Source organism: Cibotium barometz, chromosome 7 (assembly GCF_041138505.1).
Source record: "Cibotium barometz isolate CiBa-2024 chromosome 7, ASM4113850v1, whole genome shotgun sequence".
Classification (NCBI taxonomy): Eukaryota; Viridiplantae; Streptophyta; class Polypodiopsida; order Cyatheales; family Cibotiaceae; genus Cibotium; species Cibotium barometz.
Genome location: NC_141052.1, coordinates 11,272,944 through 11,286,033, shown reverse-complemented (window position 1 = coordinate 11,286,033; position 13,090 = coordinate 11,272,944). Strand labels below are relative to the sequence as shown.

Sequence of the window (13,090 nt, the reverse complement as noted above, 5' to 3'; positions counted from 1 at the left end):
TGACTAAAGTGCTCACACATACAACTACCACTTGGCCTACATCATCGGTGGCTCAGAGGTGGTTTTACTTTGTTGGGGCAGGTTACATTGGGTTGTGGGTTCTCTCTCTCTCTCTCTCTCAGAAAAGATGATCCGACTGCACTTCTCTTGGAGCCTCCATGAAGTTTGCCGATGTCGTTCCCTCTTCACTGGGTTTGCTGTAGCAGTCTCTCGCCATGTGTCCTGGCTTTCCACATTTGTGGCAAGTGAAGGTCCTCCCTCCTACTCTGCCTATTCCTCGTCCTCGTCCTCGAGAGAATCCTCCTCGGGTGAAGAATGCTTTTTCCTCTCCTGCTGTTGAGTCGAGCTCTTTCTTCTCTTTGCCTCTGCTCTCTTGCTCTAGTAGAGCTGCTTCTATCTCATGTATCTTCAGTTCAGGTACATTCTTTAGTGTTGCTACAATGTTTTCATAATCTCCTTTGTCCACACTCTTCAAAAGTACAGCTAATGCTTCATCATCTTCTACCTTTTTGCCAATAGCTGCCAGCTGTTGCTTAATGCTTTTATATTTGTTCAAGTGTGTGATTAAAGGTTCACTTTCCTTCATGTCCAATTTGTAAAATTGCATTAATAGATTTATCTTGGAATTTTTTGCTTGTGTACCAAATAATTTATTGAGTTCATCCCATGCATCTTTTGCCCACTGTATCCCTGTGATATGATGAATGATCTCATCATTTAAACTGAGTGCAATAAGCCCCAATGCTTTTTCATTCCTACTCTTCCACTCATTTTCCCCTCTCTCTGGGCATTCATCTCTCCCTTCAACTAATCCCCACAGATTTTTCCTCATCAGCAAATACATGGTTTTTGTTTGCCATGTATAAAACTGTTCTCCATTAAATTTGGCTATTTCCTGTGCTGAATTCATGGTGATGTGAAGGGGGTCTTACCTCTTGATCCAAATTCAAGATTCAAGGGCAGTGTCTACTCTTTTACAACTCAATCTGGTGTTTAATAGATGATTACAACAATTTTATCAGCATAAAATCACCAGAAATTACATTAAATTGAGAGTAACCAATTTGTACGGGATGGTTGGAGTATCAAACCAACTCCGATTTGCAATCTGAAGCTTTAGGGATCTGTATCAGATACCTAATGGTTAATTTGAACCCTCAATTGCACCAAAGTACAGTGATTAGCACTGATTAATCACTGATTAGCAAATTAATGCTCTGGTTTGTGTGCAGAAAACAGAGTATGCGGGGAGCTCAGATCTGGTGCCTTCCACTTCAAATGAGCTCAAATGCTTTCAAAGGCATCAATAGCAATGAGTCTAGTAGAGGATTAAGCCAAGAAACACAAGATTTGACTAAATAATGAAAGCTTAATCTCTGTTTTACCAAAGTCACCTGCAGATTTGATGAAGAGCTTGGATCTCTCTGTAGACTTGATGAAATTGATTTCTGTCTTCACCAGCTTGTAGAGCATGCTTGAAAACCCCTGGGGCTAAGAGGAATTAGCTCAATTTGATTTGATGAGCTCAAGATCTGCAGAATACTCAGAAAAATCAGCGCTGAAGAAAACGGCGATTTCTCCTAAACGCCTTCGTGTTTTGCTGCGCCGTTTGATGTGCTTGTAGCTAGATGTGTTGGCTAGCTTGTGTTAAGAGGGCAAGGCCTAATTTTGACTGTGCATGGAGAATAGAGTCCTCCACTGGCTGGGGGTGAAGGGGAAGAGTGAAAACTCACTAAAAACTAATTTTTTTTGCTAATTACTTACTAATCTTGATTAATTCACTAATGGGCTCATAAATCTGGTTGATTCTAGGCATGGCTCTGATACCATGTTGAAATTTGAGCTAAATGATGAGCTATGGTGGATCAAACACTAGAATCAACATAATTAACAAAGTGATTAGCAAGTGATTAAGACGTAATTAGTGAATAATTAGCACATAGATTAATGTAGGCATGGATACTCAAAAACCAGCAAATTCTCATTAGGGCTATGCCTCAATTTATAGTGTTTACATCAAGCATCAAATCCCCTTGATTTCTCCATGATTCACTCCCTGAATATCTCCACCTCTTGCTTGATTCTCTCCACCTCTTCTCTTTTCCCTGAATATCTCCCAGAATATCTCCACACTCCTAAATTCCCTCATGCTACCCATTATTCTCTCCCAGTAGATTCTCCTAACCTTTTCACAGGTTCTTTCACTATTACATCTCCTCTTTTACAGCCTCTATCCAAGAGCTTGTTCCCACACACACCCTTTTCACTTGTATATTTCAACAAGTGTCACTGAACTATTCAAGTAAGGACTTTTTTTGGAGATTACACCTACTGTTGAAATGATAAATTATCAACTTGTATTTGAGAAAATCTTAATAGTAACGATCAGATATTGCCATACTTGCAGGCTTTTGAAAGATCAGATATTGCCCCCTGGCAACGAGATGCCTCCATCTCGTGTAGATGCGAAGAAGTTATTGAAATCCATGGGCATGGATTACAATAATATTCATGCTTGTCGCAATGATTGTTGCCTCTTCCGCCATGAATATGAGCATTCGACAATTGTGCACTATACAGTTTCATGACTCTGTCATGACTAAATGGGATCAGCAAGACAAGGGGAAGAAAAATTATATAAATACAAAGATAAAGCAAGAGTTTCAGCCATCTCTGACCCTATGAATGTCGTCTCTAATGAGTGGATACAGTATACAGCTCGCATTTTGATGGGGCATCGTAGGTCAGAGGCGAGGGACGCATTTAGAGAGGGGAAAGAGAAACCTGTTTGGCTAGATGACAGGGAGTGGGCAGCCATTGCTCAGGAGCTCACCGAGACACCAGAGAGGTTTCAACAACAAAGAGAGGCAGCAAGGGCAAGACTCCAAACAGTAGGGGCTTCTCATCTTGGGAGTGGTGGTTACAAAACCATGCGCCATGAATTCGTAAGTGTTTGTAGCAATTTTATTTATGTAAATGTATGTATGTGGGCTAAATGTTGATTTCTAAAAGTTATAATTGTTAATCGTTTGTGCAGGAGTTGGCCATGAATCGCCCACCAAGTAGGCGAGAGGAGAAGTACGCTCACAAACATGGCCTTGTGGCCTTGTTTGAGATGCTTGAAGGAGAAGGAGAGACCGTCAATTGGGAGGCATTACCATGATGTAAGATGACCTTCAAACTAATGAAATATGATCAAAACATTCTTGAGTATTAATGTTTAATTTAATTTCTTGTTTGTCGATCAGGAAAATAAAAAAACGAGCACGGTTGTTTTTGTGCTCTATTTTAGACAGAATGGTGCTGTCTGTTTGCTGTTGTTGATCTTGCTCATTGCAGGCAGCTAGGCAACAGCCAGGCAGCACTATTCTGCCCAAAAAAAATTTCTGCTCTACAGCGTCGGTATATTCCCCGGTACTGACGTCGGTATATGCATTGGTATATATCTCGGTATTTAAGTCGGTATACACCCCGGTATTCACCCCGGTATATAAACATGGTATATGCACCGGTATAGACGCCGGTTTAGGCGTCGGTATTACCCCCGGTGAGCGTCGGTATAGATAACGGTATAGGCGCCGGTATTGTTACCCGACGCTTATACCGACGCTGTGGTTCCGACGCTTATACCGGCGTTTATACCGATGACGGGGCTTTTTTAGACCCCGTTAAATAGCGCCAGTATAAGCGCCGGTATTAGGCTAACATGTAGTAGTGTATATATATATGTATATACATATGTATATATGTATAAACATATATATATATATATATATATATGTATAAACATATATATATATATATATACATACATACATACATACATACATACATATATATATATGTATGTATGTATGTATATACATATATAAGTATATACATATGTATATATGTATATACATAAATATACATATATAAGTATATACATATATATATATGTATATACATACACATATAAGTATATACATATATACATATGTATATATATATATATATGTATATACATATGTATATATGTATAAACATATATATATATATATATATATATGTATAAACATATATATATATATATATATATGTATGTATGTATGTATGTATATGTATATACATATATACATATATGTATATATGTATATACAACACATGTGTTGTATGTAGGATGTAGGATATAGGATATACATACATACATACAACACGTGTATATGTACATATATACACACACACATATACATGTGTGTGTGTGTATGTACATGCATATATACATGTATATATATGCATATATACATACATACATACATACATACATACATACATATATACAATACATGTGTGTATATACATATATATGCTACAGATCAGCTCCACGTCGTCTCCACGTGCAAGTCGCTATGTGCCGCTCCAGTTCTCCATGTGGCAGCAATGTTTGGCCACCACGTGGCAGCTCTGAAATAAGGAATGTAATAGATTTGAAGGTTGAAGCCGATATAGGAGGCCCTTAAAACTATGAATGGACCAAGAATCAAATGGGACGCGTGTGCATCCAAGGTGGCCACCATTACGTATTGAACTTTCATGCATGCACGTTTAAATTCTTGCATTGCCTTACATTTTGTACACTGAGAGTTTCATCTTTGAGATGATGGCAAGCGACCCTTTGAGCAAGCTAATCAGGCGAGCAGAGGTCTTTCGCGATGTCCTGGTAAAAGCTTCTGTAGAAGCTACAGGCTATGGAAAAACAAAGGGGCCGATACACAATGAGGCAGTCCAAGCTTTCTCAGGCAGCGGCCTGCTCGAAGACCTCTTTGAACAGGAAACCCTCAATTTTGCAGAGGAAGACGAAAACCTAAAAGACGTGGACATGGAGCTGATGACGAGAGTTGAACACGAGCACCCAAGCGATGTTGCAGAAGAAGCTTTGCTCCAAGAGCTCTTCTTCCCTGCAAGTAAAGAGGTCCGGTTGCTTCCTTCTGATAGCAGACATGCAGGTAGGGTTTTCAAAGCCCCAATTTCTTAAAGAATCGAATCATGAAACCCTAACTTCTGGAGCCCTAGTTATTGAGGCATCCTGAAGTTTTTGAAACCTTAATTCGTGAGATCCTGACTCCTGGAACCCTAATTTCTGAGATCCTAAAGTGTTTGACTTCTGGAAGTCTACTTTCTGAAGCCCTAACTTATGAACTGTAACCTAACCTAATCCATGAAATCTCAAGGTCTTAATCCCTCGCTTTCTCCCTTGCATCGTGCAGATTCTCTCCTTGACAGGAACACTGTTTGCCTGACTGTGAATGTGGGAAAGCTACGGTTTTGTCAGTCTGCGAGAAATCCTAGCTATAGATTGGCCATGGAATCCGTAATGGATGCAGCAACATCTTCATGCTTGCTCACCCTCATTTTCCCTGCCATTGCAGCAGAAAGAGAAGAAGTGGGATGCTCCACTGAGCAATGCATCTCCATCATGCCCATCAAAGTAAGCAGGGATGAGGTCTTTTTTGAGCACCAGTCCCAGCTGTTCTGGAGGCTTCCTCCAGATCAGCCCCTCTCCAACATATGGAGTGCACAACAGATGATGAAGGCAACTATTGAAGTCACAGCTCAAGGTGGAGAGACGCTGCATGGCAGTGCCTACCTTTCTCTTCAGAACGTTGTGAAGTCGATGCTTTCTACCCTCCACTCAAACATGGTTTTGGTCAGCTTGGAGAAAGGCTCCCAAAATAGTAGCACCCAGGCTTCTAATATCAGTAAGCAGGAGCAGGGGAGCAGTCTACGGAGCTATCACAAACTCAAAGTGAAAGAAAGCTGTGTGAGGCAGAAATGGAGTGGACAAAAACCTTTGGCCATACTTGAAATAGGACTAAAACTTGTACATGGTTTACATGATGACTGTGCCGCAATACCAAAGAACTTGTCTTGTCAAACAGAGGTATAGACATAAAAGTGCCACCGCCATGTTGATGCTGTGTAATACATACATCATATCAAAGTCTGATTGCAAGTTGAAAAAGCAAGCTCAAATGCACTAAAGTTGCCCATATACCCATATGAGACTATGGGCTGCTGCCTGCAATGGCAGCCTGACTCTCTGATCGCTAGCACAATGGCCTGTCAGCTATGAAAAACATTTAAAAGAAGAAGGCTAATAAAATGTTGGTCTTTTGCACAACATATGAGGGGGTGTCTCTGCTTAGATGCCTAGTCGGACATGATCTTGCTGTTCAGGATGTCGGCAGCACTATGTAGCCATCTGATTGCTTGTGCATTCAGATGGCTGCACCCTGTCTGGCCACCCTAATGCAGGTTGATATTGACATTGGCTGATGTATCTCTTGTTTCATGATTGGCAGGAATCCTGGCTTTATGTTTATCTTCACAATGGTGTATCTGTAACAAAATCGGATACTCTTAATGGGAGAAGTAAATCCTTGTTGATGCTAGTTGTCAAGTCTGGTAATCACTCCATTCTTCGGCTTTTCTGCATGGCCAGTTCTCACGCAAATGTGTATCCTCGGCCAAGGGTGTCGGTGCGAAATCTTGCTGATGCCTTGTTGAAAGCCCCAGACCAAACAAAGAGAGCCATTGTTTTCATAGAGATATGGTGCAATCATAACGGCTCATTAAGACTGAGAAGTGGACTTGAAAATCTCAGTGGACTGGTAAAAGTCCCACTTTCTGCAATAGGTGACAAGAAAAAAGGCCCTTACAGTTATGTTGCAGATGGAACTTTCTCATTGTGGCACCCTCGGAGTGATGCAGAGGGGGCAAAGGTGAGAGTCACAATATACATGGGTTCGAAGGCAGAGATGCTGAGAATTCTCGAAGAAACTCGGTCTGCTGTAATAATACAAAGGCATAGTAGAATGCTTTTGGAAAGAATACAGAAAGTAAAGTCAAGAAGAAGAAAGCTTTCTGAGAACAGTGATTGCCTGTCAATACATGTAAGTTCTTACTTGCTATGGTGCTCTCATGTAGGTGCTTTTTTAGTTCTTTAGATTTAATAGGTATTAGGGTTTGAAACCACGCCCTCTTTTGTGCAGAGTGCTGCGATAGCCACTTGTGCAAGGGGTCGTGCTGGTGTGCTCTTGTAGGTACTTTTAATGTTAGTCATTTTAAATTTTCTTGTTTTAGAAAGACAAAATACGTCTCTGGAATGCAGCTCCCCGGACTGCTGAATGCGGCCCTCTGTGTGCACCTCTCACCTGCCTCCCTCCTACTCACTTCTTCACCCCCCTCTTGCTGCGCCTTTCCAGCCTGCTTCCCCTGCCCGCATGCCCTATCTCCCCTCCCTCCCCTGGTCCCGTTGGAGAGGAGAGAGACTATGAAGTGGTGGCAGCATGGGGTGATTTGGTGTGGGAAGTAGTGCCATGTGTCCCCTGAGTTGGCCCCCTGAGTCATAAGGTGTTTTCCTACACCCAAAGCCCCAAATTTTGGGGCTTTTGAGTTTTGTCGCCTGAGAGGGTGGACATTTGGTGTCCGCTCGGACAAAACTTTGTCTGTCCAAAAATTTAGTGTTGTGCGAACAGGCAACCATTCAATATGAATTAAGGTTTTAAACTAAGTACTTGTCACTTGCTAAACCCGTCAAATGTCCCGTCAGACAAACAAGTGATGCAACACACTCATTGTCACCATTTGGCAACCCAATTGGTCCACCCGTGCTTTCTCATTATGTATGTACATTGGACTGGCGTCTATGGCAGTTGCATATGTCGGGGATTGATGCCACTCATGTGATATTGTGGACTTGGCTTTCCTCTTGGGACTTGTGCCTGTGTGTACATGCCCGGAAATGCCTGGAGGATTGGTGTTCCATTGGGTCTAGTACCTCGTGTACTTGCTTGGAGCACGTCTATTTTGGTATAGTTTCATGAACGGGGATTGTCCATACCAATGCTGCATTGCATAGCTTCTTTATGTGCTTGCTTGCAATTGAAATTGCATGCTGTTTTCATACTTGCTTGATCAATGTGTAGTTCTAGGTAAGGGAACGTCCGCCCGTGAACCATGCGTGTGAAATTGTCTGCTATCATGGTTATGTGGCATGTGACAGGTGGTAAGTATTGGCCATAAACCTAGCCTTAGGAATTAGCACTAATTTATAAGTGAGTGTGTACACACTTGATTAAGTTTTGGGCAACCAAAACTCACTTATAAATTATGACCAGCCCTGTGTTCGCACACACTGATGTCCCGAGGTGGACAAACCTGATGCCCACCGCCCAGACCTTATCTCCTTTGTACAAAGGGAGCAACCAGCCATGTGCACTACAAGGCACTTGTCCTCTCTACCTGACACCTAGAGTGGACAACTCACCATCTCTCTTCCCTCTTTCTCTAGAGGTAGACGTCCCCTTCCTGAGGCCTTTTTGGTTGTATTTTCTGCACTTTCTCCTTTCCAACTCTATATCCAAGCTTGCTAGTGTGTTTTCCAAGCTTCCAAGAGTGTTTTCAGGTGATGTTCACTCTCCCACACACTTCCAATGACTGAAATTCAGCAAAATAGCTTTTATTTTTGCTGTAATTTTTGGTCTTTTTGTTGAAAACCCTAACTTTAGCCTTTCTTTCTCAAGTTGAACCATGGGAAAGCTTTCCCAGGGTTCCCATCATCCTTTTGAAGACTTTTGTCGCGAAGAATCGCGACAAATTGAAGATTTTAACACTCCAAATGCTTCCATCATGAAGACTTGTGCTGTCACTGGAGGTAAATAACATGGTCTTATTGGTAATAGTTACGTTGTGTCGTTTGGAGATATGAGTCTAATTGGATGGAGGATTGGGAGTTACAATCATTTCAAAACAAACAACTAGGAAAGGAGGATTGATGAACTGGCAAGCAACACTATTCAACATAAGAATGATGGATCAGAGGACAGTGGAACCCTTGGGGATAATAAAAGATCAGGAGATGCTAGTGGCGGGATGCAAATTCCCCGTCTCGTTTGTGATGCTGAGGATGGAGTCAATAAAGGGCTCCTATCCAATGCTTTTGGGTAGGCCATGGCTATAGGATGGCAAGATAAAACAAGACTTGGTAAGGGACACTATCTCCATTAGAAGGGGTAAGAAGAAGACAAGGATTCAGTCCGAAGGGGCACACCTGTCAAGTAGCCGGTGCAACCATTGTATGCGGAAGGATTGAACTTGATGGACAAAGTGGATGATGATGAGGAAGAGAGGATCCTAAGGGAAAATCCTCATTTGGTCACATTGTTCATGGTGGATGTGGGAAAAATAGTAGCTCAGTACATTGCACCCACACCTCTACACAAAAGGTCTATAGAGGACAATTAAGAGACTTCTTAGAATAGTCAGAAGAACAGAGAAAGTCCATAGGAGAAGGTCGGGCCTAACGACCACATGGAAGAAATAGCAGAACCGGAACAATCCTTGTCAATAGATGAGTGAAAAAGTTGGAAAATGAGAAGCTGTAGGAGAAATTGAGTTGTAAGCCAGTTAGTGTTACGACCCTATGTTTTTCCCTCTGGACAACAAGCAGGTGGGCACGGGCATGGGATGGACAGTGTGAATAGGCATCAGTTTGGATATGAAAAGGAAACCCATGTGTGGCTAGCCCAAGTGTGAAAGGGGACAAAGGGAGTTTTGAGTTTATAAGGTTTTAAAACCTTAGATGACTTTTTTGTTTTTCTTTTTGAAGTATGCGTTTTTGCTATGTTGCTTTTGGCTTTTTGGAGAAAAGCGAAGTAAATCGCATCCTGGTTATAAAAGTGAAGGGGGCGGAGATTCTTGTGTGGTCATCATCGAGTGGCACGTGGTATATACGGGCGCTTCACCTTGGACCTGGCGGTTGTGCGTATGGGCTGTAGCCAGCAAAGGGGCGCCAGGCGGCTGTGCGTATGGGCTATAGCCAGCAATCGGCAACCAGGCGGGTAGCAACGGGCAGCCAGGCGGGTGTCAGGTGGGAGGCTCTCTACGCCAGGTGGTTGCGTGTATGGGCTTCAGCCAGCACAACGGGCGCCAGGCGGGAGACCCTCTACAACCAGTCGGGCAGCCAGGCAGGCTGCATGTGTGGAAGCAGCTAGCGTAGGTCTCTCTCTCTCTCTTTTGGAAGGGGCGGAGGACTGCAGGCGGCCGGCCACAGAACGCTTGACTCTTGGAAGGATGGCGGAATCGTATGCAGGTCGCCATGTGGATTCTGGAGCGAAGTCGTCATGTGGTCGTGGTGTGGTACGTACGGGCACTGCTGCACGCATGGGCTACAGCCACGCGGGAGGCTCTTTGTAGCATGGGCGTCAGGCTACGTGTACGGGTGACCAGGCGGCTGTGCTACGGGCAACTAGGCGGGCTACAGTCAGCTACCTACGGGCGCCAGGCGGGTGTCAGGTGGGAGGCTCTCTACGCCAGGTGGCTGCACGTATGGGCTTCAGCCAGCAACGGGCGCCAGGCGGGAGACTCTCTACAGCCAGGAGGACTGTAGGCGGCCATAGAGGCGCAAGGGCTGAACAGCACGCTTGACTCTCTCTCTCTCTCCTGGAAGGAGGTGAGCTGAAGGAGGCGCCAAATTCAGAGTGCAGTCTTCTTCTTCATTTTCTCTTTGCGAGTAGAGGAGTGCACGGCCGATGATGGAAGCAGGGCTGGAGACTAGAGATCAGTTTCTCTTTCTCTCTCTCTCTCTCTCTTTCTCAGTGGATTACAGGCCCTAGTGCGTGGATATTGTTCTCTCTCTCATCGTGGATTGCAGGCCTTGTTTATGGGATTGGGATACAGAGGATCAAGCTAAGATGCACATGATGTTGTTCTTGGAAGAGATGTGTTGTTGCTCTTCGTCTTGGACTTATGTGTATTCAGGGATTGCTTGACACGTCCTCTATCTTTCTCTCTCTGCTTGGATGGTATATCTGTCATGGAAACAGGACATTGGTTTTCGAGAGGAAACAGGACTTTGGTATCGAGGAAACAGGCCTATGGTTATGGGATACAGGTCTTTGGTTTCATGTAGAAAGCATGTCTTTGGATTCATGTGAACAGGTTGTAGTCTTCTCGAGGTTACATGCAAGCTTTGACTTTAGGGAAGGACATGTGGTTTGGTACAACCCTACTGCTGTTTGGGAAAGGGTTTGTGGGATCCATGATGGAGAATACCTTTTCAAGCAGGGAGGTGTTGTACAGGTGTGCCTTCTCTATGGAATGCTTTGCTCTAATAACAAGAGTTCTTAATTGAAAGTCCTGGGTGAAAGCTTTGAGGGATCCTATTGGTAGAGGATTCTACAAGTTGTAATTTGTACTCAAATTTTGATCAAGTAAAGAAATACCGCAAGGGGCGCCACTGCGTTTTGTGGCCAATCGGTGTCCTTGTACTATTTGCAGGAGCACTCTAGCTCCCCTTGTTTGTTTCCTTTTCTAGGTCCCCATGGGTGATGAAGTGTTTGTTTCACCGCCCGTCAAATTTTTGAAGGCTGGTTTCATGGTTCCGTTGCCGGGGCATCGTCGACTTTCTCAAGGAGGCGAGCCCGTGGTTGTCACATCAAAAGCTTCAACATGTGGAAGGTGAAAAGGAAGTGCAAGAGACAGTGTGTCTTTCCCTATATGAGGTGAAGAGCAAAAGCTGAGGATGAAGCTCAGGAGAAAAGACACCAAGGACAAGAAGTAGTTGGCCAGGAACAAGAAGCAGTTGAAGTGTTATGGTGCAAAACATGGGTTGAAGGCTATGGCTTTCGACAGTTTGTCACCGGTCGTATCTTCATAGAGGCTTCATGGGTTCGAAAGGCAGCTTCTTTCTATGTTTAGCAGTGGTGATCTACTATGCTTCATTGGGACTTGTGCTTGCCACTTGGGTGGAGTGCAAGCAGGTTTTCGGTGCATGTGGATGTATCAGATGAGGCTCAGACAGAAGCGGAAGAACTTGATGAGGTTCTTATTCCCGAGCAGATACTGGCGGAGGCTTGCCACCTGTTGAAGAAAAACCTCCTCCTCTCTTTTTGGTGAAAGAACCTTGAATAGCCGTGCATCTCTCCCAACATCTCACCCTCAAGTTTCTTGTGAATAACAAAGAATTGATTCAGATATTGGATATTTGGGAACAACAATTTGATTCAAGCATTGGATTTTGGTACTAGCTCGGTGTAATTCTTGAGCTCGGCATCAGTTATCGGCCCGATCTCGACATCAACACTTTTGTTTGATATTGTATTCATTCATTGTATTGGTCCTGGCTTGGAAAAGCATGTGGATTGTTCCTGAAATAAATTCCTGAAGAGGGGGCAGGGCTTGTTCCCCGCTCAACATGGTGTACTGTGTGAAACCTCGTATTCCCATCTCTTTTTTTTTCATGAAATGGTGTTTTATATTCGTGAAATGAAGAGATCTTCCATGCGGACGAGTTTGTTCGAGATTTAGATACGGCCTTTGCACATGTTCGGAAGGCTATTGGGACATTTGAAGCGCAGCAAAAGAAAGCTGCAGATAAGCACAAAAGGAAGGTCACTTTTGAAGAAGGGGATTGGGTGTTATTGTGATTTGAAAAAGCAAGACTTAGAAAATCAAAAGCTAATAAGCTCAAGGAACCCAAGCTTGCTCTCGGATATTATGGACCTTTTTAGGTTACCAAGAAGATCAACGATGTATGTTATTGTTTGGACCTTCCATGTCAGTTTATTGAAGCCATATAGAGTACTGCCCCTAGAGGAGCCTGTATTGGAGGATCCACTAGAAGTGGAAGAATAAGAAGAAATCTTATAGCCGGAACAGATTGTATTCCATTCCGTGAGAAAAAGAGGAAGGACAGTGGTCAGGAAATTCCTCTCGAAGTTTAAGAACTATTCGCCTATGGATGTGAAATGGATGCTAGAAGAGTACTTCAAGGACTACCCAGATGTTTTTGAGCTTATGAGGAAGCAGTTGGTCCATATGTATTTGAAGTACATGCTTGAAATGTCTTTTGATAAAGATAGATTTAAGAGGGAGGGATTATAGCCCTAACCCTCTTCATTGTATAAATTTATATTGAAATGGAATTGATCATTATCTTGCTTATGTAATGGTCTTGATTGGATATGCTATAGTTTGGATGGCACCGATGCTAGAAAGCCCAAGGAGCAAGATTTGTATATGGGAGGTAACGATACCAGAAGACCCATTG

At 43.3% G+C, this 13,090-nt stretch overlaps 1 protein-coding gene across 8 annotated transcripts in view; it reads left to right on the top strand.

Annotated features, from left to right (window-relative positions):
* Positions 1-4,347: 4,347 nt before the first annotated feature.
* Positions 4,348-13,090, top strand: part of LOC147636671 (uncharacterized) — a 147,341-nt gene continuing 138,598 nt past the window's right edge. For all 8 annotated transcript variants that reach the window (XR_015266189.1, XM_086800147.1, XM_086800146.1 and 5 more), the window contains exons 1-3: positions 4,348-4,985; positions 5,247-5,920; positions 6,342-6,932. Coding sequence is in view for 7 of the 8 variants with exons in the window: in XM_086800147.1 (XP_086656273.1) it covers positions 4,637-4,985; positions 5,247-5,920; positions 6,342-6,932 (1,614 nt within the window). In the remaining variant the exon portion in view is untranslated. The remainder of the gene's footprint in view (positions 4,986-5,246; positions 5,921-6,341; positions 6,933-13,090) is intronic.